This window comes from Myotis nattereri (genome assembly GCF_964212035.1).
Source record: "Myotis nattereri genome assembly, chromosome: 18".
Classification (NCBI taxonomy): Eukaryota; Metazoa; Chordata; class Mammalia; order Chiroptera; family Vespertilionidae; genus Myotis; species Myotis nattereri.
In genome coordinates, this window is record NC_138093.1 from 14,038,144 (window position 1) to 14,062,454 (window position 24,311).

The 24,311-nt window shown below is 53.1% G+C and overlaps 3 protein-coding genes across 3 annotated transcripts; all 3 read right to left on the reverse strand.

The window, feature by feature from the left end:
* Positions 1 to 13,072: 13,072 nt before the first annotated feature.
* Positions 13,073 to 16,583, reverse strand: S100A5 (S100 calcium binding protein A5). Its single transcript, XM_081111865.1, has 3 exons — positions 16,564 to 16,583; positions 14,970 to 15,121; positions 13,073 to 13,291 (listed from the first exon to the last, which is right to left on the reverse strand). The coding sequence occupies exons 2-3, from the start codon at positions 15,105 to 15,107 to the stop codon at positions 13,148 to 13,150; spliced, it is 282 nt and encodes a 93-aa protein (XP_080967991.1). The 5' UTR covers positions 15,108 to 15,121; positions 16,564 to 16,583; the 3' UTR covers positions 13,073 to 13,147.
* Positions 16,584 to 19,191: 2,608 nt separating this feature from the next.
* Positions 19,192 to 22,023, reverse strand: S100A4 (S100 calcium binding protein A4). The gene is made up of 3 exons (XM_081111860.1): positions 21,502 to 22,023; positions 20,481 to 20,636; positions 19,192 to 19,487 (listed from the first exon to the last, which is right to left on the reverse strand). Exons 2-3 carry the CDS (start codon positions 20,619 to 20,621, stop codon positions 19,323 to 19,325), a joined length of 306 nt encoding a protein of 101 aa, XP_080967986.1. The 5' UTR covers positions 20,622 to 20,636; positions 21,502 to 22,023; the 3' UTR covers positions 19,192 to 19,322.
* An 844-nt stretch (positions 22,024 to 22,867) lies between these two features.
* S100A3 (S100 calcium binding protein A3) lies at positions 22,868 to 23,967 on the reverse strand (the record flags this gene model as incomplete). The annotated part of the gene is made up of 2 exons (XM_081111861.1): positions 22,868 to 23,402; positions 23,827 to 23,967. 2 exons carry the CDS (start codon positions 23,965 to 23,967, stop codon positions 23,238 to 23,240), a joined length of 306 nt encoding a protein of 101 aa, XP_080967987.1. The 3' UTR covers positions 22,868 to 23,237.
* Positions 23,968 to 24,311: the final 344 nt, after the last annotated feature.

Consider the following 24,311-nt stretch of genomic DNA (forward strand, 5'->3'; position numbering starts at 1 on the left):
CCAACCTCTTCCCTTGAGTCTCCCGCACCAATCCTTGCCCTGGAGTCACCAGGAAAGAAAAAAACCCAGAGTTGGGCCTCCTGATGCAAGGGCTCGAACATATTATAGAAATTATAATTAGAACATTCTGGAAGACACACCCTGGAAGGGAGCTCAGATGTGCCAATGTTTTCACTATCTTAAAATCACACGAGCCAAGTGCCAGGCTCATGATGCAAGGGTTTTGTGTGATGGAAAGACGTGGGAGACACTGTTCCTCTGCTGAAGAAACATCCTAGTGGAGGAAGCGATGTGTGTAACCTCACGGTGAACAGCACTAGCCTGAGGGCCGAACACCACGCGAATCCCAGTTCCTTTCCCTCCCCGCTATGTGACCTCGCCAAGCCACTGCTCCTTTCAAATGGGGCTAACAGTATTCACTCAGAGTTGTTAAGGGTTAAACACGATAATACCTGTAACGTGGTTAGTAAAGAGTTTGATGTGTGGCGAAGGTGATAGCAGCAATAGCAGCAGGACCATGCGATGGCATCAGGCTTCCAGTCACTTCCACCTACATCTAAGCAGCAGAGGAAAAGGGCCAATTAAAACAGTGCTAGAGACTCTGCCTGGGTGGGGAGTGGGAGGTGGGAAACCCCAGCTCCTTGGACCATCTCAGCTTCCATGGGTGATCATCTCACTGAACAGAGAACATCATTAATGATAAAGAAACATCCCTGTCATACAACACGGCATCTCACCCCAAGCCAAGTGCCTCGTCTGAGGAAACAGCCATCCTTCCCAACAACTGAAACACGTGTCTGTGTTAAACTTACTGAGAAACGGCGTGTCAATCTCCAATGGAACATCCTGAAGGACTTCCAAGGATACAAATAGTTAACGCTTACATAGGGTTTACTTGGTGTCAGGTATTGTTCTAAGGGTGTTCTGTATTTTAACTCCTTTAACCGTCACACTACATGGAAGAGGTAGGAACTGTTATTGTCTCCCCACTTTATAGATGTGGAAACTGAGGCACACCGGGGTTAAGTAATTTGCCCAAGATCACTTAAGTAGTCAAGGCAGAGCCTGGATTTGAACTCAGACAGTCTAGCGCTAGAGTCAATGGTCTTGATTGCTAAACTTAAGTACCTATTTTAAATATGCTTATTTTTATGTCTCATGCTACCTTCTTTGTGAGTCATGACTCGACAGTAGCAGAAGTGGCAGTGGTAGTGGCAGTTGGAGGAGGTAGCAAGAGGGTAAGTCATAATCAGAGTTCAAGGGCATGAATGGGGACATTCAACCACTAGAGTGAAGCTGCAAAACCCAGGGGCTCTAAAATCCAACCTTGAGATTCTTTAAAGTTCTCCCTTGATCCTAAAAGCTGAGCTGTCCTTTTCCTTCTGGGTCCAGAAGTGAGGAGGTGCCGAACTGCTGAAAGAGGGACCGAGGCTGTTCCCCCATTTCTCACCCACTCGATTTTCCTCCCGCATCTCAACCAGGCAGAGAAGCAGGTCAGACACTGAAACGCCACCAGGTGGGGTCCCTTCCTGGAGATTAATTCTTACATCAGTCCTGGTGGCTCTTCACAGATTATAAACCCTCTTAATCCCATTTAGTCTCAGGACAATAGGATGATTGGATTCTGGCTCTAAGCCAGCCTCAGAGTCCAATGTTAATCCCTCTGAATGACTGAATGAGACGTGACTCACTTTGTTTTGGGTTTTCACTGCTGCCCCTGCTCTTCACCCTGCACCTGTCAGCAGTTAGGGCAACAGATGTGGACAATGACTCAAAACTCAGGACAAAACTCAGCAAGAAGGGAGAGTTAACAGACCCAGAGTGCCAACGAGGTGCCAGGCTCTGCTTTAACTCTCTAAATACCCAGTGCCCATTTCTGGGCGAGGAAACCAAAGATGGAAAGAGATGGCTCTCTCCATAGTCACACAGAGGCTGAGTTGTGGCTCCAACTGGAGTCAGTCTCCTCACAGCCCGGGACATGCTGCTGGTTTACAGGTGGTGAGACTCAGGCAGGGAGAAATGAAGTTACTCGCCCGAGACTACAATGCTGGTGAGGCGCAAAACCAAGTCTTTTTTTTTTTTTAATATTTTTACTGATTTCAGAGAAGAAGGGAGACTGAGAGAGAGATAGAAACATCAGTGATGAGAGAGAATCACCGATCGGCTGCCTTCTGCATGCCCCCTACTGGGGATCGAGCCCCCAACCAGGGCATGTGCCCTGACCGGGAATCGAACCCAGGACCCTTCAGTCCACAGCAGACGCTCTATCCACTGATCCACACCAGCCAGGGCCAAAACCAAGTCTTAGCAGAGTCCTGAACCCTAACCCCAACACCCATGCCTTTTTTGGAATGTGGGGGCTCTATTTATTCCTGAGAGAGGCAATACTTATGCAATTGCTGACCACTTAGTTGACAAGCAGGGAATTTTCTGACCCACAAGATTGGTTAGGGGGTCCCTGAGGTGAGGCTTTAGGATGGGAGATCCCAGTGTGTGGAGGTTGGGTTCTGGAGGAAAACACACCCTCACCCCCAAGCATGTTTAAAAGGTCCCATCTCAAGCCCAAGATGAATTACCTCACCTCCATCCAACTCTGTGCTCAGCCCAGGCCCTGGGGTACAGCCCTGCCCAGGCCAGCATTCCAGGTGCCAAAGGAGGGTAAGGTCCCCGCTCAGCCCACTGGCCCCCCAGGGGCTCTGGGACCTCCTGGGGTGGCAAAATGGGCTGACTTTAGGAGACGTGTTATTTTGCTCCTAAACGCTCACCTTTTGGGTCCATTCCTTGAATCCTCCTGTTAGGCCTTTTCCCTGCTGAGTATACCTGGTCTCCTCCCTCCATCTAGCACCCCATCCAGTTTATATCCTCTTCCACTGCCCCCCCCTCCCCCGCCCAAAGGCTCCCCAGCATAGGCCTTACCAGAGCATTGGGTCCCCATGTCCTCCCCATCTGACAGGCTCTGCTATTTGCCCCCCCTGCCCTGCTCTCCTCCGGCTGCTAAAGGCAAGATGTTAGAATCTGAAAATTCAGGAAAGAGAGAGGGGTTCTGGTCCCAGTTCCCCATTCCCACCCTTGTCCAGGAGTGTCTGGCCTGCAGGGGGGTTTCCCCCGCAGAGGAGGATACAATGATACAAACCAGCCTCCACCCTGTGGGTTCAAGGTGGGTCCTTGAGGTTGAAACTGGCAAGAAAAAAGAGAGACTGAGGTGGCTTTGATCTCAGATTTAAGTAAACCCCAGCACCGCGCCGTGTGAGGGAATCAGGTAGGGCATTCCTCACACCCAATACACAACCACGGTTATGCTTTGGGACCCAACTTATAGGCCATTTTTAACCCCAAGAGCTCTCCTCCCCTTCCTCCTGCAAGCCCCAAGAATTTACTTTTCTTCCTCTCCTCTGTGCCAACTCCGAGGCCCCTTCATCCTTGGGGTTGCAGCAGTCATCCTCCGTGGCCACCAGTGCCCCCTCCCCTACTTCCATGACCAAAGCTGACATGCCAAAAACATTCCAAAGCTTCCTTTGCATGTAGAAGGGGCCAGTGGAACCAGGTCTGGCCAGTGATCTTAAGGAAAAGTCTTCTGGGAAGGTTATGAGAAAGATTTCCTGCTTTGGTAAGAAGCGGACATTGGCAGACTGTGTCCCCTGCCCTTCCTTCTTACGTCAGCTACTGTCACTGGAGGAGCCATGCTTATTGCCGCCGAGCACCTTTCTTGAGGGGAGAGAAAAGAACTGCAGAATAACTGGCATAGCTGAGCAGCAGAATGAACCAAAGCAAGACCCTCTGGCATCCAGATCTTTTGTTATATGAGATAACAAGCCTCTATTTATAACTTTAAATTGGTTATTCTGTGTTTTTGCAACCAGAAGTATCCTCACTGCTACAAAGTACTCCTTCCCAGCTGCCATCCTTGTAGCAGCCCAGACATCAGGCATCATCCAGAAATCCCAACTGCTCTCCGGTCCAGGGCCCACTTGGGCTGCACTCCTGCCTCCTGCTTATATCACGAACAGAAGGAGAGACTGAGCAAACACATGGAAACCTGAGCCTTGAATCGGATCATCAGACCCCAAAGGGAGGTCTGGAGCGATAAGGTCGGAAAAAACGGGGCCCAGATTATCCAGTTTGGCTTTTTCCACTGATGCAGCTTGGCGTCATGTTCCTACTATCTTCTAAAGAATATAAATATATGTCTACTATCTTCTACATGTGACCTCTTCCTTCTGTAACTTCCTGCTCAATAGGTCACTGCTTCTGATCTTATCAATTCCAAACCCCTCCTGCCCTTGTCCTCAAGGCCTTCCGCACACAGTCCACCACAGTCCACGCCAGCTCACTCTGCTCTGGCCTGACAGGTCTCACAGTCCCACCCCACACCCTCCTTCAGGCTGTGCCCCTAGGAAATGCCTCCCTCCTCCTTTCGCTCACCCAGGACCTCCACCTTCGAAAGCTCAGATCAAGCCCCACTCGTTCTGCAAGGCCTCCCTCACCACAGCAACCCCCGCTTGACCTCTTCCACCACAGCTTGAGATTTCACTTCCTCCCACACTATTCAGTCTGTAATTACAGTCATCATCGTTGACCTGCCATGAATATTCATTGCCTGTCATAACAACCAGGACTCTACCCTGAGTCATGGCCCCAAGGACAGAGGACATAAAGACCACCTGCTTGCCGATTCTCCAGCACGTGGGAGCAAGTCTCTGCCTGTTTCAATTCTGACTCAAAGGACAGGTTCACAACAATTGTATTTGTGAACGGCATGTTCTCCAGGACGTTCCCAATGCAGAGCCAATCTGCCACCATCCAAAGAAGCACATCCCATAAATAATGACTAAGGCGTTTGACAAACCAGGGGTAGCTTCTGGTATGTGCTGTTCACGGGTATTAGAGCAGCGATTTTCAACCGGTGTGCCGCAAGAATTTTTGAAATGTGCAATACCTGACTTTTTAGTCAGGGGCACTGACCTCTTTTCCCTTAGATTGTCAAATAAAAAAAATGACAACAGCTAACATAACAATAGCCATCTGGTATGAATGAATCAAAATGATACCTATTTTTTTGGTCAGATCAGCAAAAAATATAATACATTTTTTGGTGTGCTGCAGACTTTTAGCAATTAGTTTATGTGTGCCATGAGATGAAAAAGGTTGAAAATCCTGTGTTAGAGAATCATCCATCCATAATACCACAAACACCATCCCCAGCCATTTCAAACTTTTCCAGCACCTACTTCCAAAACATTTTAAGTCTTTGTGTATTTTTCTCAACCAGAATCTATACATTAAAATTTCTAAATTGCATTTGTTAACTACAGGTCAACAGGGGTCTTCATGTCTGTTGCCACTGCCACCCTGTGCAGATTCCATCCACGGAAGTCCAAAGCCCTCCCCAAGACTCCTACAGATTTTGGAAGACTTAACATTCTCTTGCTCATCTCTGCCTCTGGAGGCTGTTTTCGTGCATGAAATATCTGTCCTATACCAGGAGTTACATGCAGAATTCAGTATTTCCCTCCATTTCATCCAAAACAAAACACAAGTGAAAAATATGCAATGTACATGATGCTGCTAAATATTTGGAAGAAAGAGTCTCAGGGAAGACTCTCATCAGTCAAGAAAGAAAGCCAGCGGACTCTCCTGAGATCAGAGAAAAGACAGAACGCTCTAGAAGAGTATGTTCTTCGTCAAAACCAGGTGTTACTAGGAGGGGGGGCAGGGATGGAGGAAAAGTCAACTTCCCCCACTCAGAATCTAGTCAAACAGAAGCTTAAAATGTCTGGTGGGCAGCCCAGAAAACGATACAACTTCCCCCTCCCGATCCCAGATGTGTAGCAGAATGGATGGGAACCTTGCTAGCTCCCCTCACCTTTGCGTCCACTAGCTCCCTCCAAACCATTCTCCACCCTCCTTCTGAGAGCCTCCTAAATCTGAACCAGCTTCCCCCCTTATTCCCTCCCTCCTCCACCGGCCCTCCCTCCTAGGAGAGGAATGCTGCTGCCCCCTCCTGGCCTATCTTGGCAATGGCCCTGGGCTGCTTTGCAGCCAGCTGCTTTGGTCCTGCCTGCTTTTCCAGGGGAAGGGCAAGCGGGGGAGGATCCATGTTGGGCTCACTCTGGCCCACCCAGAGAGAAGCCCTATCTTACCATTCGACCAACAGCTGCAGTGGGCAGGGGCTGTCTCCCTCTCAGAGCAGGACTGGCTCCTCCCCTCTTGAACGGGGAGCTTCCCTCAGGTGACTCTGTGGTTAGGGCTGGGTTCCTAAGGCCAGCAAGGGGTTAGTGGAGCAGGTTAACTGTCCATAATAGGAGAGCTCCCAGCTGGGAGGACAGGCTGCTCCCAGGGACAGTCTGGGGTCACATCTGCTCTGAACTTTGCTGAGACAAAGAGGATCCACTCCCAAGGTGTGCTGAATTTCCCCAGAGATTAATCCCATGATTAAAGTGCGGAACAGGTACGCTTCCTTCTAATTGCCGTGTGGCTTCCCCGCCCATCCTCCCATGAGAGCAGGCACTGACCTCACCTCTCCCCAGGATGCAGTGTCTTTGTCACCCCAATAACCTGTGCTTCATCCCAACCCCATTTCATCACCTCCTCATATATCCTCCGGGCTCCTCAGGCAACATCATGGACCAGCCACACAGGCCATGGTAGGCACAGATACCAGGGATTTCTGAGGGTCCTCAGCCTGAGCCAACACCCCAAATCCAGCTCAGAGGATCCAAAAACTTCAAGAGTTTGGGTGGTTAGGTTCTGAGAGGCCAGTAGGGAAGGGTCCAAGTCTCCTGCACACCCCCCACTGGGGATCGAGTGCAAAACCTGGGCATGTACCCTGACCAGGAATCGAACCGTGACCTCCCAGTTCGTAGGTCAATGCTCAACCACTGAGCCACACTAGCCAGGCGTAAATTGTTCCTTTATAGATAACATTTTTCTCCTTATGCCTCAATACTTTTGCAAGAGCATGTCTAGGCATACCTTTGTTTTTCTAAATTTTGCCTGGATTGCCGAAAGCCCCTTTTCTACACATTCTTGTATCTTTTTCAGCTCACGAGTGTTTCCTTTCTTTGTGTTGCAAATAATTACTTCTGCTCTGTTTATTCTGGCCTCTGCCACAAGAACACCACAACCACAGCTGGATGGTGCTAAAATTAAGAGTCCAGTTGTGGGCCCTGGCCAGTGTTGCGAATGGTTAGAGCATTGGCCTGTGCACTGAAGGGTTATGGGTTTGATCCCTGGTCAAGGGCATTTTCCTGGGTTGCAGGTTCGATCCCAGGCCCCAGCCGGGATGCATGCAGGAAGTAACCAATCAATGGGTCTCTCTCACATCAATGTTTCTCTCGCCCCCCCCCCATTCCTCTCTCTCTAAAAATCAATCAATAAATATATTTATTTTTTAAAGTTAGGAGGCTCAAAGAATTGTGAGAGGAGAAGAGACTTCCACAGAAGGAGCATCCACAACTGCCCTGGGACTTGCCCCACCTGAAAGCCCTAATCTGAGCCCGCAGGCAGGAGGAGGGCCTGGTAATGCTGACTCTGTTCTCCCGAGGAGCAGGGCAAAGGGCCCTCCCTACCCTTCCGCCCCTCCCCCAGCGTCTCTTAGGCTCTTCTGTGTGTGTGTCCCTGCTTGCCCCCAGGACTAGCTTCCTAGGTAAGCCTCAAGATGCCAGGAGGACGGAGGTGCTATCTCCAGGCGTGCCATCACAGCCTCCTGGCCAGCCACTGCCAACCTGGGGCATCCTAGACTCTCTACCCCTCTACCCCGTCTCCCTCACACCCATTGAATCTTGTATGTCCATCTTTGCACACGTGTCTGCCCTCTTCCTGACGCCGCACTGCAGTCCAGGTCATCTCTTCACTACCCTCCCACCCCCCCACCCCACCCCCCAGCTTCCGGGTGGGCGGCCTGCCCCACTCCAGTCCCCCTCGCCAAGCTCCAGATCTCTGTGGAGTCCAGGCTTTCACCAAGTCACCACCCTAATCAAAATCTTCATACCCGCCCCACACTCACAGCTCAGAGACAGGGCTTTCAAACATTCCTTAGAACCATTTCTTAAAGTGAAGCCTTACGGGGGAGCTGATATATGAAAAACGTGAAGCTCTGGCTGAAATGGGGTACGGGGCCAGGAGACTCCCCCACTGAGCCAGCAACCCCACTATGGGAAACTCTCTAAGCCACCTGTGGGGCTTCACTAGAGCTTTTGTAGTTTGTAGATCTGTTATATTGTAAATCAGGAGACGCCTTAATCAATAAGCCAAATTTATTTGGAGTCCTTTTCATTGCGCTAGCGCTAGCGGGCCCAGAGGAAATCTTGCTTCTCAAATTCTGGGGCCCAATATGGTGGAAGTCTTTCCTATTTATATGTTTTTCAGCTCTTTGTTTTCCAAATTTGGAATGAGACTTCCAGGCCTTCTGAGAAAAAGTCCTACGTGCTGGGACAGGGCCGTGAGACCGTATCTCAAGGCCTGGCCTGGCGCCAGCACTGACAGCTCTGTCTGGGGCAGTGTTTATGGCCTCTCTGGAATGGGGAGTATCTAATTTTCCCTGTTACTTAAGCAAACAAACATTTACAGAAGCCAGAATAGCAGGGTTAAATTTTAAACAGCAGTTTTTACCCAAGATGGAGATTACTATGCTTCAGATCCTATCAAACTGGCTAAAAGTTTTTCAAGTGACACTGCCTAAGGCTGTCCATGCCGGGAAAGGCTGCTCTCCCTTCCTGCTAATAGGAAGTGTGAATTGCTAATGCCTTGGTGGAAAGTAATATAGCAATAGCTACTTAAATTAAATATGTATATGTCCTTCAACCAAGCAGTTTCACTCCTGGGATTCTGTACTAATGAAATAAAAGCATCAGTCCTTAAGAATGTGTATACTAGGTGCACCGGTTAATAATGCGGATTTTTTTCACTAGATGGAGTTACACATATGTTGATTGATTATATATATATGATTTGATATGTATGCAATTTTGTTGTGTTGACAACAGCTTCAAAACTTCAGATGTCAAATTTGTGAAAGTGTTAATATCATAGATATTTTTACGCTTAAAAATGTCGAATTTCATGCCAAAAAAAGAGCATTTTTTATGTTTCTCTTGAAATTATCGTGTTTTCTTTGGATTACAAAATCCAAATTATTAACCGATTAACAGTTAATCCTCATTTTTAACCCGTTAGTAGTTAATCCACACTATTAACCGGTTAATAATTAATCTGCATTATTAGGGTTAATAATTCAGATTTTGTAATCAAAGAAAACACGATAATTTCAAGGGAAACATCAAAAGTGCTTTATTCAAAGTAATGTCCATCGCTAGCCACACATTTCCCCCATCTGTCAGGTAATTTGTGGATACCGTCCCAATAGAACTTTTCTTGTTTTAGGCAGACCATTCAGAGACCCAATTTTCCACTTCTTCATACGTTTTGAAGTGCTGCTCAGAAAGTGCGTGTGCCATCGATCGGAACAAGTGGTCATCTGAAGGAGCAATACAACAAAATAGCATACATATCAAATCGCATATAGATCAACATATGTGTAACTCCATCTATTGAAAAAATCTGCATTATTAACCTGTGCTTCCTCTCACACATCCACACCCCCTACAAAATGCCCTTAAATATAACCTCAAAGCCAACAAAAGATTTGCTATTTGTTCGGGGGGTTGATTTATTGTTTAAATTCATGCTCCTGTCCCCCCTCAGTGCTGTGGACGTGCCTGGTTCTTGGTTTAGCAGGGGGGCTGTGCACACTTGTTGAATCTCTTCAACCTCTTGGCTGGCTCACCCAGCAGATCTGTGAAAATGAAGAGGTGGCGGCCTTCCCTGAGCCCTCCCCTCAGCAGCGGGTCCTTGCCCACAGAAACAACCCCTCCCCCCTCTTTGTACGAAGGTCTTCTTGGCTCTGCAAGCAGGATGGGGTGGGACAGGATGCAGATTTTATTTGTCTTTGCAAACCGCCTTCCTTCATGGACTTGATCATCGGAGGTGTGTCTTACATGCAGGGGAGTTGCTTTATTTGGGGGTTGGTTGCTAGAAGCCAAAAGATCCTCCTGCTGACATTCCCTGGGCGTCCACGCCCTGTCCTCCTCTTCACAGGAAAGTCTCCCTCATGGCCAGGGTTGTGGTGCCACCAGCTTTGGCCTCTCCTCAGGGGTTCAAGAAAACGAACCCCAACTCTCCCCACAGTGTCCTGCTTTCTGCCCACATGAGGGCGCTCGCTTCACACCCCAAATAACCGGCCACTGCCCGCCAGGAGGTACTTTTCCAAAGGCAGTTGAATGGAGCCAAGGCGTGGCCATGGCTGGGCAGACCAGGAGCTCAGGCCCAGGGTCCCTTTCCGTTGTCCACCCTTGCAAGTTTCTCCTCCCTGGGGGCAGAGACAACTAGAGAGAAAGGGGCTACAAAAGGTGATGCTTCCAGCCTTCTCAGGGCTGTCCACTCACCGCCGCCCCATGGAGGGAAAAGATCCACTTCCACAAAGCTGGGCCCCCAGGAAAGTGGGGAGGTGGGTAAGAGGGGCCTGGAGGGGACAGAACCGGGACAAACGCTCCACTGCCCCGAGACACAGGTTACCCCTCTGCCCCCCACCTCCACCCCCTGCCTGAAAACACGCATGCAAACAATGGACTCAGACAATTAGTCATCCTCCCTGCTGGGGATCGAGTCTTGGCTCCAGGGAATAACTGGGGTGGTTCCTTCTGCTGAGGCTGCAGGGATGGGCAAGGCTCAATATTGACAGAAAGGCTTGAGCTGTAGTTTGCCCAGCCCCAAGAACCCCCAACCCGACCCGGGTGGGGGGCGGGGCGGGGTGAGTACTCCATGAATCATGTGTTCATGCAGCTGCCAGCTCCTCAGACCACCCCAACACACAGAACCCTGTCTCTGAACTCAGGGACAGACTCCTAGCGCATGCCTCCCACCTGAGACCAGGGCGTGGGCAGCTGCCGTGAATTTAGCGCTGCTCAGTGGTCTCAGACAGAACACCTCTGGGCCAGGCCAGATGGACCCCCTCGCCCCCACTTCACTGTGGTGAGAAAGTGGACTTGGACTTGCCCCAGCCCAGGGCCCTCCTGGCTCTTCCCCTCTCACCACACCCAGAACAAAACACGTCTTTAAGAACCCCACTCGGGACCCATCACAGCCTGGCTCAAGCACCATTTCCATTCCCAAGCACATGCCAGAACTCTCTCTACTGGGGACCACTTGAGCCCTTCCTTAGGAGGAGGAAAGCTGGGACACTTCGGAGCACAGCTGCATAAAAACAAAGCAACTTTTCCTTTTGAACTTGTCACAAATTCCACCTTGTAAAAAATATTAAATGTTGCTTTACTCTGGGGGGGCGGGGGGCGGGGGCAGGGAGATGGCTTCCTCCAGAGGGGGACATCTTTTCTAATTCACATAAAGGCACCTGATGAGCCAGCAGCAGCCTTGCAGAGCTGGGTCCATCTATGGGCCTTCCCACCAAGTCCCCTGGCTGGTGAGTCACTGAGTCACTCCCAGAAGTGACTGGACAAACCCTTAGTCAGCTGTTACCGCACCAAGCAGAGGAGGAAAGAGAAATCATTGGGAAGCCAGGACACAGGAGTCGATTTCACACACACACACACACACACACACACACACACACATGCCTGATTTGTTTATTTTTAATATATTTTTATTGATTTCAGAGAGGAAGGGGGAAGAAAGAGACATAGAAACATCAAAGATGAGAGAATCATTGATTGATTGATTGCCTCCTGCATGCCCCACACTAGGGATCAAGCCCAAAACCCAGGCCTATGCCCCACCGGGAATCCAACCGTGACCTCCTGGTTCACAGGTCAATGGGCAACACCAGCCAGGCCCGATTTATTTTTAACCACTGAGACCCTCATGGCAGAGCATAGCCAAGGCCCCCAGGAAAGTGACATATGCCTGGAAGCTCACAATCTGGTCCTTGTTCTGGGCCAGGTCGGCCATCAGCGTTCCAGCTTCAGACTTCTGCAACTTCTAACATGTTAGAATGAGGAATCCAGACTGTGGTTATGAGAACCTGGGCTCTCTCCCTTCCCCCTCCTCGTCAGCCCTCACTCATATGGTGGCTCACGGGGCGGGGAGAGGTGGGGTGCTTACTTGTCACCAAAGATATGAGTCCACCTTGGTGGGTTCACTTGGCTTTACCCCACCCGGCTCACTCAACTTTTCAGGCCTCCTCTCCTGGGGCTGTTCTGGGTGGGGCGGCTAGCAGGAAGATGGGGGATCCAGGGGAGACCCCTGCTCCGTTTGCCAGCCGTATAACACAGGGGGAAGGAGGTGAGTAGCCAGAGCAGTGTGTGCGTACACGTGTAGGGGAAAGAGGGTGGAAAAGGGTGCCCCCAGAGGGTGTTCAGACTCAAACCTAGATGAAGGGGGCGGGTGTGGGGGAGTAGCCAGTGGTCCATGGGATGCAATTTAAAGGACTTCTACAACACCTATCTGCCAGCAAAAATAAATTCCTACCACCATCCAACTCCCTTCCCCACCTACCTGGAATTCCACCTGGAGTTTCGGGGAATGAGCCCAGCCTGTGAGCATCATTAGTGATTTACCCTCCGCTGGAAGGTGATGATTGAGGTGGGGCTGGCTGCCGCCCAGGGGGCAATGGAGGAGGGAGAAGGGTGCTGCCCAGTTTGCCCTTCGTATCAGTGTTATCAGGGTGGCCTCCTGTGAGCTGGGACCAGTCAGACTGGCTTGTCCAGCACTGCCCTCAGGAGCCACCCTGGCCCTCACTCCCAAAGCACTTTCCCCCCTTAGCTTCCTCTGCCTCTGAGCAGCATCGGGGTGGAAGGCGAGCAAAAGCCTGGCCCCACCTCCCCACTTCCCACCGGGGCACCACTAAGCCCTGATACAAGCTAAGCCACATCCACGGTGAAGAAGACCATGGAGTGGAGTGGGAGCCAGGACCTACCACCCGGAGGCTCTCCACCCACTCAAGGCTGAGCTCTGCCTGCCCCGCCCCCAGCCACAGGGGACAAAACACTCAAAACCGGCCTGCGGGCACCCGCCATGGAAAATCTTTATTTCCTCTGCTGAACGGGACAGCTGACCGGGTGCATGGGGAGGGAGGGAGGGAGAGAGGGCACAGGGCGCCGGGAGAGGCGCTGCGGAGGCTGCGCGGGGCTGAGCCTCATCTGTGGTCCTCCAGGAAGAAGTCATTGTAGGCCATGCACAGTGTGGTCAGGAACACCGCGTACTCCTTGAAGTCGATCTCCTGGTCGCTGTTTTTGTCCAGGCTCTTCATCAGGTCATCAATGCTGCTCTCCTGCATCTTCTTGGGGGGCCCAGGGAGAGGGACCGGTCAGCACCCCTCTCGCCCTGCGCCCCCCACCCCCCACCCCACCGACCTGTGCCTCCCATCCCCTGGGAAGGCAGCCTCAGGAGGATCCCCCGCTGCGTCAGCCACACTCTGAGCATCTCAACCCCCCGGTCTCCACCCCACTCCCCACATGGGGCCTGGCACCGAGCAGGGGTGTGGGGACCTGTATCCTGAACTTAATACAATAGGAAGGCAAGGCCGGCCTCCCTTCCCCTCACCACTTTCCACTGTCCAAACAAATAATAACCTAGATTTTATACAACACCCGGTGGTAACACTGGGGACAGAGTGGCGTGGAGCACGGTCCTAGTCTCTGACTGGGGAGAGCTGAGGATTGGCCCAGACTACGCATCTCTGTGCTGGAGCTGAGAAGCCACGGTGTCCTTCCCCTGCTAGGACAGCGTGCGGACAGCTGTGTGGAGACGAGTGCCCGGCGCCCAGTATAATCTCTGTCTGATCCCCTGCCCGCCCAGCCCAGCTCCAGCAAGAGAAGGGGAACCGCACCCTCCGAGTGGTACAGGAAGAACACAGACATCCTGCCCTCCCCTCTCCTCTGCCAGCAGCCCCAGCTTTTCCGCGGGAGACAGGACACTGGGACATACACAGATGGAAACAGCCTCCCTGTGATGCAATCCTTGTCCCCAGTCTGGGCTCCTGTTATAGCCAGGCCCTCCCCAGGGCCTGAGTCCTCCTGTAATGAGCCCCTGCTGGACCGGAGGCCCCTCCCTCCACCCTCATTAGCTCCAGGATGCAGAGAAAACGGCAGGAAGGCCAGAGAGCTGGCCTGTGACACCCTCATCTGCTTCAGTCCCCTGCCCAGAGGGGCACACTCAGGGGAGCTTCTCTCTGAGAAGGCCCGCCGGGGTTCAGGGTGTGACAGGAGATGCACCCAGGCTGAATTTTAAAGGAAAAGGGGAGAGTGAGACCCAGGCCTGGGATTCCAGCTCAGCCTCTCACGAGCTGGGTATTCCTAGACAAGGCATATAATGTACCTAAGCCTCGATTTTTATTTCTTTTACTGTAAAATAATATTATAACTACCTCATAAGCCTTCCTCTCCACCAGTCACCTCCCTTCCACCATCTGTGTCTGGTAAGAATCAGTTCTGTCTCATTCACAAACTAAGAGAATGAGCCTTTGGGTTCCTATGTCAGCACCAGCTGAGAGCTCTGCCTGTGGGGGCTCTGCCCTTGAGCTGTGCACAGCCCACCTAGACCCCTGGACACCCCCCCCCCCATCCCTAATGATGCCCCACATAGGCTCTGCCGCAGCTGTGTGGGCCTGGCCTCAACATCAAAGGCTCCTTGATTTTGTTCTCTAAACCCTCACACAAGCTTCCTTCTTACCAGCGAAGCCTGACTCATCCTCAGCACAGAGGTCTGGAGTTCTGCTGGCCCAAGATGTCCTTTGGTCTCCGCCCCTTTTGGCCATCCTGCTCCTGGCTGAGGCTAGAGTACCCTGAGCCGAGGTGTGTGTCCCCTCACTCTGGGTCTGTAGAGGCAGGCGGGTCTCCCACCTCCACTGGGACCCCCTGATAGTAATATCAGTGCTTCCTCTTTTCCCCCCTCCCCTCCTACAGTAGCCACTGGGAGCACTTGAACTTTGGGGAGGAGGGGAGGGGACAGCCACCTACCTCACCAAGACACAGCTCCTTCTTGATCAGCTCCTTCAGTTCCCTCCGACTCAGGGTCAGTTTGCTGCCCTCTCTCCCTGAATATTTGTGGAAAGTGGTGACCATAGTGGCCAGGGCCTTCTCAAGAGGGGTCTCCATGATGGTGTGCAACTCTGGAGACGGAAGAGAGGAGGGAGATCTCAAGCCAGACCTTCTGCTGCCCCCTATCAGTAGCCCAGTTCCCAGACCTCCCTTAAGAACCAGAGACTGGATTCCATGATCAGACCAATATCCACCAACAGATGGATCCAAATGTGTCAAGACAGGTTCTAGTGAGACCCAAAGCTCACTTGGAACAGCCAAAGCGGGGAGACTGGCCAGCCCCCAAAGGAGACTGCGCACTGACCTGCTTGGGGGATGTTGAAAAGGGGTTCTACAGGCAGAGAGATGACAAGGTGACCTCCCCAGAAGAAGAAGTGGTGAGAGATGATGGAGCAGATAAGGGGTCAGGATTTTCTCCCTGCCCCATCCAGCCCGAGCATTCATTTTCAGAGATAATCCTCACCCAGTCCCCCTCCTTTGCCTGGCTGCCTGAATCTCCGGATATTGGGAAGTGTGCCATTATGGGAGTGGGGAACCAGACAATGAGAGAGTCCAGGGGTTGGAGGGGGCTAGGGCTGGAACTGGGCGACAGGCCTCAACAGGAAATGGAACAGAGGTGATTAGACTTGTCCAGCTGGTCTCCAGCCTCTGGCCCAGTGACTGCACATGCAGACTGACCACAAGGCAGTGAGGGGGATGGGCTTATTAAAATCTCCAGGATCGCCCAGCAGGTGTGGTTCAGTTATTGAGCATCAAACTATGAACCAGGAGGTCATGGTTCAATTCTGGTCGGGCACATGCCCAAGTGGCGGGCTGGGTCCCCAGTGTGGGGTGTGCAGGAGGCAGCCTATGGATGACTCTCTCTCATCGTTGATGTTTCTATCTCTCCCTCTCCCTTCCTCTCTGAAACCAATAAAAATATTTTTAAAAAATAAATAATAAAATATCCAGGATCATTCTGAGAGCTAGGTCCAGAGGTGGCATTGAATGGGGCCCTCTAGGCCACCAGCACAGAGGCATCCACCCAAGGAAAGGGGCAGCTGGGGTTCCCGTGACTCAGACTTGAAAACCACTTCCCCTTTCAAGAGGAAAGAGGCAACACCCAAGGAACTCGGAGGCTGCAGGTGAATCTGTGCAGATACAGAGCAAGCAGGACGAAGCTGCTGGCTCTCACCTTCAGCCCCAAACCACCCAGCGATTCTTGAACTGGGCCTGTCAGTCACCTCCCACCTCCCAAAACCCTCAGCTTCTCCCCACCTCCAGGAGACTCAGCCAGGACGGCAGTGGAGACAAGGGCCTCTGGACAATGGCAGCAACATCCTACCTGGTTCCATCCCCACCTCCACCCCGAGAGCCTCTTCTCAGGGAATGCTGAAAGCTGCCCTGAACACATGCCCACTCATTGGGCCTGGCCTTCCTTGGTGGAGGTCAGCCCCGGCTTGTCACTCTCTGGCCTCATTGCCCAGCTTGCTCACCACATAGATGACCAGGGAGATCAGAAGGAAGGACTCACCGAGGAAGCAGCAATCCAGAGAGCTCACACAGCTGAAGCAGACTCCCTCCCTGCTCTCTGCCTTTATTCCCTCTCTCCAGTCCCCAGGAAATCAGGGGAGGGACAGGGCCAATGAGAAGGGGCCAGGGACATGAGGAGCCCCAGGTCAGAGCCTCCTGGGACAGGCCTGGGAGAAATTCCCTCTGCCAATCTCACCTTCCTATTTCCAAACAGAGGGGACGCGACAGGCTCACCGAGCCCACGGAGGCATGCACATCTTCAGCCCCAGAAACTTGGTTTTCCCAACCAAAACCCAGAATTCTAGTGGGTCAACAGGGCAGAAGAGAAGCCAGGCTGTCCTAGAAAGAAGACCCAAGAGGTGTGGGCTAAACGCAGGGTATCTCCCAAGCCCAGGCCACTGTCCACTTGGGCCCTCCCACCCCCACCAAGAGCAGATGGATATGGGAACTAGTGGAGGAAGATGTTTCTTGCCAAAAGCATGATCCAGGTCCTTAACTACTATGGAGCCTGAGGTTTTTGAAGGGCTTTCAAATGAATGTTTTCTTCTAACCCTCACTCAACTTCATAGGGAAAGAATTGTCAGAGACTCTTGGAATAGACTGAGAATCAGGGATTGGGGAGGGGACCCAGGGAAGGGTAGGGCCTAGTGATCAGGCAGAGGTTTCAATGGTGGGGAGCAGGTTCCAGGTGCAATAATGAATCGGGTAGGGGGTCAGGGAGAGTTGTCTTAATTTTCTACCATCAACAGTCCAAGTCTGAGAACAGAACCAGGTTAGGGGCTTAGTACCTATGGCTGATGCAGCCCCACCCCAACTTGCCTGGCTCCTCCCTGCTGGCCCCACTCCACCCCCACCCCACCCCCACCCCTAGCTGGCAAGGCTAGAGAGGCAGTAGGGACTGGTTGCCTAGCAACAGGAGTTTCCGAAGTGGAGAGTGAAGCAGAAGGAGGTTGGGGAGGCAGGCACCCCTAAGGATGATGGGCGGATTTGGGCAGGGCAGAGGGCAGAGAGAGAAGGAGGAAGAGGCAAATTTTTTTGTGGACCAAAGTTCTACCAAAGTCTCTGTAGTCACCCTCTGAGGGAATATCTGAGTCATCTACCCCATTCTTCTGAAACTTGAGAGAAAAACACAATGTGCTGAGAAGAAAAGGGGAAAGCTTGAAAGATCAAGAGACCAAACCCTCCCTACTTCTGGACCTGCCCTCTACTCAGCTGTTTCTTTCTTCTTTTTCTTTTTTTTTTTTTTAACTCAGCTGTTTCTTAAAGGTCCCCATCCCACCCAGGTGTGACCTGGATAGCTAAACTCAGTCCCACCCACTGGAGGCTGTAGCCACGGGCCTTTACCCTAAGGAAAAGCAACACCATGCCTGATATGGTAAACCTCAATTTTATTTATCAGATCATATGTCTGGAATTTTGTCTTCAAAATTATGGTCACTTCCCCCTGTCTCCCTTGCTCCCACTCCAGCCACTGTCCTCCACACATCCCTTCTGAAGTCCTTTGTCCTTCTCTGAAGGAACATGATTCCTACTAATAACGGATCTCATGTTATTAGGGGCTGAAGATGTGCATGCCACCGTGGGCTCGGTGAGCCTGTCGCGTCCCCTCTGTTTGGAAATAGGAAGGTGAGATCGGCAGAGGGAATTTCTCCCAGGCCTGTCTGAGGAGGCTGACCTGGGTCTCCTCGTGTCCCTGAAACCAATAAAAATATTTTTAAAAAATAAATAATAAAATATCCAGGATCATTCTGAGAGCTAGGTCCAGAGGTGGTATTGGATGGGGCCCTCTGGCCACCAGCACAGTGGCATCCACCCAAGGAAAGGGGCAGCTGCGGTTCCTGTGACTCAGACTTGAAAACCACTTCCCCTTTCAAGAGGAAAGAGGCAACAGGTGAATCTGTGCAGAGTACAGAGCAAGCAGGAAGAAGCTGCTGGGCCTTTGGGACAGAGACAGAGGTTAGAAAAGAATAATATTTTCGGGCTGTTGCCCACGGCCTGGCTTCCCTCCACACTGCCTCTCTGATCTGACCATGTCCAGGAAGGACTCATCCATCCCTGAGGGTTTGGGCCATGTGCGAGAAGAGGGTGGCAGGACAGGGCCTGGGCTGTAAGTATTGTCAGGACTCAACCCTTCTCCACATCCCCCACCAGCCTCCTCCACTGGCCTCCCCATGACTCAGCCCATTCCCCCACCTCCCCGTGTCCCCCCCCCCCACCTCCCCCCCTCCACCATCCCCAGCACACAAATTCCATTCCAGACACCAACCAGGAGCAGATGTGACCTTCAACCCAACCCAGCCTCAGTTAGAGGTCCTGACAGAGACACTGTTGGAGAGACGGGAGGGGTGAGTGCCCTAGCTAAGATCCCACAGCTGAGACATTCTAAGCCTCTGGGGGCCCCTTTGTCTGCCTTTGGTCCCATCAGAGTCAACTCTGCCACACACACACACACACACACACACACACACACACACACACACACCACATCCCTCCCTCACCTCCTTCACCTCCATTAGTCTTCCCTCCATAAAACGGCAGCTCAACTCCTAGTGCTCCCCACCCCCCATGTCCCCCCATATTCCTCAGCCCCCACCCCATGCCCCCAGTATCTCTCAGAACATCAGCCTCATAGTTTCCAATAATCTTTATTGAATTTGCTCAGCGTCCTACACATGTCTGGAGGAGCCAGGGTGAGGCTTTGTGCCCACGGCCCACAGGGAAGACCCTAGCAGGCGGGCCCCCACCGCATCTGAGGAGCCCTCATTTCTTCCGTGGTTGCTTGTCGGGGAAGCCCTCGAAAAAGTCGTTGCACATCATGGCGATGCAGGCGAGGAAGACAGAGTACTCCTGGAAGTCCACCTCGTTGTCCTTGTTGTTGTCCAAATTGCTCATCAGCTTCTGCAATGCTGCTTCATCTGTCTTTTTCTGCGGGGGGAAGAGGCTACAGGTAGACACCAGCGGTCCAGGGGACAGAGCCATGACTAGACCAGGTTTCCACCTGCAGGTGGGGCTTAGGAGGGCACAACACTCCTGGGGGCAGCTTTGGAACTCCAACCCTCATGGCTAAGCTCGGCTGGGGGTGGGTTACCAGCAGGTGAGGGAAGCTGGGTGCCAGGATGCAACTGGAAAAGAGGACCACGTCTTCCCCTAAGGACTTTTTAAGAACCAAGTAGGCAATGGTCATGAACGCAATAGATAAACTGCATCAAGTTTGATACGGATGGGAGCTGTGACTGATCAGGGGAAATAGGTGTGTGAGTGTCTCCATAACTGTGTCTTCACATCTAAAAGCCTAATAGAAACTCAGAAATTGTTTGTTTGTTTGTTTGTTTTTCTTGGGGTTTTTTCGTGCACCAGAAGTACTGCAATACCGGGTCAACGCGTGGAGTGGACGGAGCAAGCTCCTATTCCAACTCCCTGCTCCAAAAATCCATTTAATATATTGTCCTCGGATAGAGGACGTATCAGGTATTAAACTGATAAGAACAGATACTACACTTGATCTTAGCCAAAAGGCCGAGAAGCGACCAAAAATTGTTTTTTACTGGAGTGATGGTAGGCCGTCCTGGTCCATCGATCTCAGCTTTGCACACTGACTACCAGGGGACGTTCCTTAGCCCCTCTGAGTGTTTTAGTTGCCGCACTTCAATTAAGTTGCATAAAGCCCCTGGCCAGTTGCCTCGCCCGCCCGTAACCTACCTGCTCATTCTCAGCCACCTTTGTGCTGGGCGCGGATGTGAATGGTGAGTGCTCACTCTAATTCCAACCCAGGCAACCAGAGCGAGCTTCCCCAACCAGTGACAGATGCCAGTGCGGAGCCACTGCTCTGCAGAAAGACTGGTGCCTCCCAGGGCCCTAACCCCTCCCCTGTGGGGAACGCCCCAGAGGGGGACTCATTCCCAGGCAGTAGTCACTCACCCCCAAGAAGCTGGGTAGCTCCCGGGTCAGCAGCTCCTTTAGCTCAGACTTGTTGAGCTTGAACTTGTCACCCTCCTTGCCGGAGTACTTGTGGAAGGTGGACACCATCGCATCCAGGGCCTTTTCCAGGGGGGAAGTCATGGTGGCGGTCGAGATCTAGGGGCGGGGGTCACAGAGGCACCCTTATTTTCCCCATCCTTCCCCAGCCATGTGATTAGAATGCCCCACCCCACTCCCATCAACTCAAGGAGCACTGGGTGACATTCTGCGCCCACCACGCCCACCACGCCCTCCACGAGGGGAGCCCAGAAAGGTGGGGCTCAGCTCCTGGTGCCCAGGGTGTGCACAGTGGGAAATGTGAGCTTGGGCGGCAATCACTTGCAGGGCCCACTGCGCAGACTCTGAACTTTAGGCAGCAAGCTCCCAGGGCCTCACTGCGTCCATTCCGTCCCACAGCTCAGCCCACAGCAGCCCGCCCAGCTCATTCTTCTCCCGCCCTGTGTTGGGCGAGGCTGCTGGCGGCCTGCCCAGGAGCCTGTAGCGGAAAACACCAGCGGTCTAGCACAGGGAGGGGCAGAGTGGAGGGGCAGAGGCAGGGATGCAGGGGAGGCCAAGCCCCTTGGGTGGGCTGCTGGGTGCTGGGCAGAGGCTCAGGGACACTGCCAGCCAAAAGCCCACGGTTGCCTTTTGCCTTCACTTTGCTTCCCACACCAGAGCATGCACACACAGGCTTGTGCCAGCCAGCAAACATAAGCCAATGTGCACACCCACAGGTCACACGCACACCAAGCATACCACAGCAATAAAACACACTGTCGCTCCAACCCGGCCACCTTTCCCTTTGTTTGCCTTCTCTTGCACATGCACAGGCGCGCGCACACGCATCCCACCCCGGAGCCTCCACGTTGGAATCTCATCTATGCACCCATTTAGCACATCTGGGCCCCAGCAGCCTCCCTGGTTCCTGCCCCGAGCCTCAGCCTGACATCCCTTGCATGCCAGTCAGGTAACCACAACTCACCAGTTGAAGAGAGGGGAAGCACTGAAGAGAGAAGTTTGGGGAGACAGGAAGAGTGGGGAAAGCCCAGCGGTCTGACCTATTTATACCCCGGCCAGGCCCTGCCCATGCAGGATGGGGGAGAGAGGGAGTCAGCCCTCCTGCCTGGGCCAATGTGGTGTGAGCCAGGGCCCCCTCCAATAGCCCAGCCTGGAAACACCACTCCCTGCCCTGAGGAGCCAAAGACAGACAATGCGAGAGCCTCGTGAGCACAGGCAAGGGACCTCAGTGAGGTGGATAGCCCCAATGTACACGGCCTGAGTGTTAGGGAGCTGGAGGAAGGGGCAGTCTATGCCTGGGGCATGGGGGACAGGGAGCAAGTGGTTCTATCCAGCAGCTAGGAAAGGGGATACAGGTGTGGTGGGTGGTGGCTGGGAAATTGCCCTGAATATATGACTGCCCAGGAACTCATGGAGGGGACCCCAGGCTCAGAGCTTGGGACAGCTCACTCTGTCTTTCTCCCCTCCCCAAAGGACTCTCTGCCATGCTGAGTGAGACCCCGGGCAGGACCTAGAGGTCTGGGAGAAGGGACAGGCTAACACCCAAAGGAGGCGCTGGGACCCCCCAAGCTTCTCCATGGAGAAGGGTCCTGGGTGAGGGAGTGATGGACTAGGGAGTGGGCGTCAGGCCTGGGAGTTCAGGGATGGACTGAAGGCACCAGAGCAGGTGGGGTGGGGAGGGCCTCAGGAGGGGAGTTTAGAGTTGGGTGGGCATCAGGAATGAAGAATGGGGTGGAAAATTAGAGGTGAAATGGCACAAATGGATGGAGTGAAGGATCACGATTAGCCCCTCCGAGTGAGGTATGAATTCAGGGATTAAGTGAGGGTCACTCGTGGGGGGTTAAGACCCTCAGGTGGCTGTGGCTTCAGGGATGGGGTCTGCCTCAAGGTCCCCCCTTCCCCTCCAATGCAAGGAAGCCCTCCCTGGCTTGGACAACACCCTAATCGGACCTCTGGCACCCTAATCCTATTAGTGCTGCTCTCTGGGCTCTCACAGCCCCAGGCAGGGAACAAACCAGCCCCACCCCCCAGCCCCACCCTCTCTCAGAACATCCTGTCCCGAGGACTGAGATCCTTCGGGATTTCAGCTGCCCTCTCGCCCTCTTCAATAGCCCAAGAGGGAGAGAGACCCCCCTCCCCAGCATCCCTTGAACATCATCCTTGTGTAGATCCCCACCCCCTCCTGCTGGACGGTGGAGACCATTTTGTTTCTGCAGGGTCTGAAACTGCCCTCGGCCTCCTGTTCAATGGAAAAAGCCAGAGAGGAGCAAAGACGTCAATGGATTCTGCCCTAAGGCCCTCGCCGTCCTCTTAAAAGAACCAAACCAAGCCAAGCGACACCAGTTCTTTATTAGGAGTTAAGCAGGCCTGTTCCTGTTGTGGTTTCATTCATGCACACACTCTGCCGGGCCTGGGCAGCCTCAGAGCAGATCCCCACCTCCGCCCATCTGGGGCCTCTGTGGGGAGGCAGCGGGTGGCTGCTCTACATACCACCCGCTGTGGTCCTGGGAACAGGTCCCTTCATGTGCCCCCCACCATGAGCAAAATGGGTTAAGCTATCAGGGGCAACGCTAGGGGTCTCCTGATGGACAGGGTGCAGAGGAGAGGGGAGGAGTGTGTGGGGGGTCATGCCCAGGGCCACCTCAGCGCAGAAATGGAGCAGATCGGAGCAGACCTGTGGGGGCAGCGCTGGAGCCGAGGCTACTGGGGGCAGGGGGGCTCCGGGGGACAATCCTTGAAGTAGTCATGGCAGTAGGTGCAGAGGCAGGCAAGGGAGCGCACGTACTCCACAAAGTCCACCTCGCAATCCTTGTTGGTGTCCAGAAGACTCATGAATTTATTGTAGTCACACTCCCGCAACTCCGTCTGTGGGGGCAATGGGTGGGGTTGATAGGGGGCAGGTCAAGAGGGCAAAACACCTTACACACACACACACTGCTTCCCTCCCCCAACTCCTGGAGGACCCCATTCCAACCCACAGTCCTTCTGAGAGCCGATCTCAGCCCACCTGCCCTGATAACTCACCATCCCAATGCCCCTCCCAAATCCTCCTCCTCAGCCATTTACTGAGCCCCCGCTAGTGCTGCTGGGGGCCTCTGGGTGTTAGGCATTCTTCACAGTGCTCACTCCATCCTCCCAGCAGCAGGTGTGATGAGGAAACAGATTCCTGTCATGTCAGTTCCCTCCCCAGCACCCCCTCCCCAGCATCCCCTCCCCCGTCTAGCCTCCCCGCCCTCTTGCTGTCCGATGCTCAGAGCTCGTCCAGGCGGTGCTTCCCCGAAGCGCTCACCGGCAACCAGGTGGGCAGCTCCTTCTGCAGCAGCTCCTTGAGCTCTGCCTGGCAGAGCTTGTGCTTGTCCCCGCAGCGCCCCGCATATTCCTGGAAGGTGCACACGATGGCAGCCACCGCCTGCTCCAGAGGCCGAGTCATCCTCACTGTCACAGAAGAAGCAGAGGCCTACGTCACCCCCTGCACTCGCCCTCCAGGCTTCCATGGCTGCTTCCAGACCTGTCTTCATCTCCGCCAGGTTTCTCGCCCCACAAGCCCTCCTTCCCTAAGCAGCCCTCCTGACCACACCAGTGCCACCTACTGTGGGCCCCCAACAGAGGTCTCATTTCTCCAACATCTCATCAAACCCCACAAGAACTCCCTACGGACTTCCTGATTCTCTTCAACTGTTTGCCTCCTGGACACCCAGAAGGACTCATCCCACCTGGCTCCACCCGAGGACATACAGCCCTGGCCCTGGAAGCCTCCTCCCCTTCAAGACCCCA

Bases quoted from the DNA above. Each gene is read 5' to 3' on its own strand.
- S100A5 (XM_081111865.1), bottom strand. From the start codon at position 15,107: ATGGAGACCCCTCTTGAGAAGGCCCTGGCCACTATGGTCACCACTTTC. The intron at 13,292-14,969 runs GTAGGTGGCTGT...GGGCCCCCCAAG, and splicing joins AGGAGCTGTGTCTTGGTGAG to AAGATGCAGGAGAGCAGCAT.
- S100A4 (XM_081111860.1), bottom strand. From the start codon at position 20,621: ATGACTTCCCCCCTGGAAAAGGCCCTGGATGCGATGGTGTCCACCTTC. The intron at 19,488-20,480 runs GTGAGTGACTAC...TTCCCCCCGCAG, and splicing joins AGCTACCCAGCTTCTTGGGG to AAAAAGACAGATGAAGCAGC.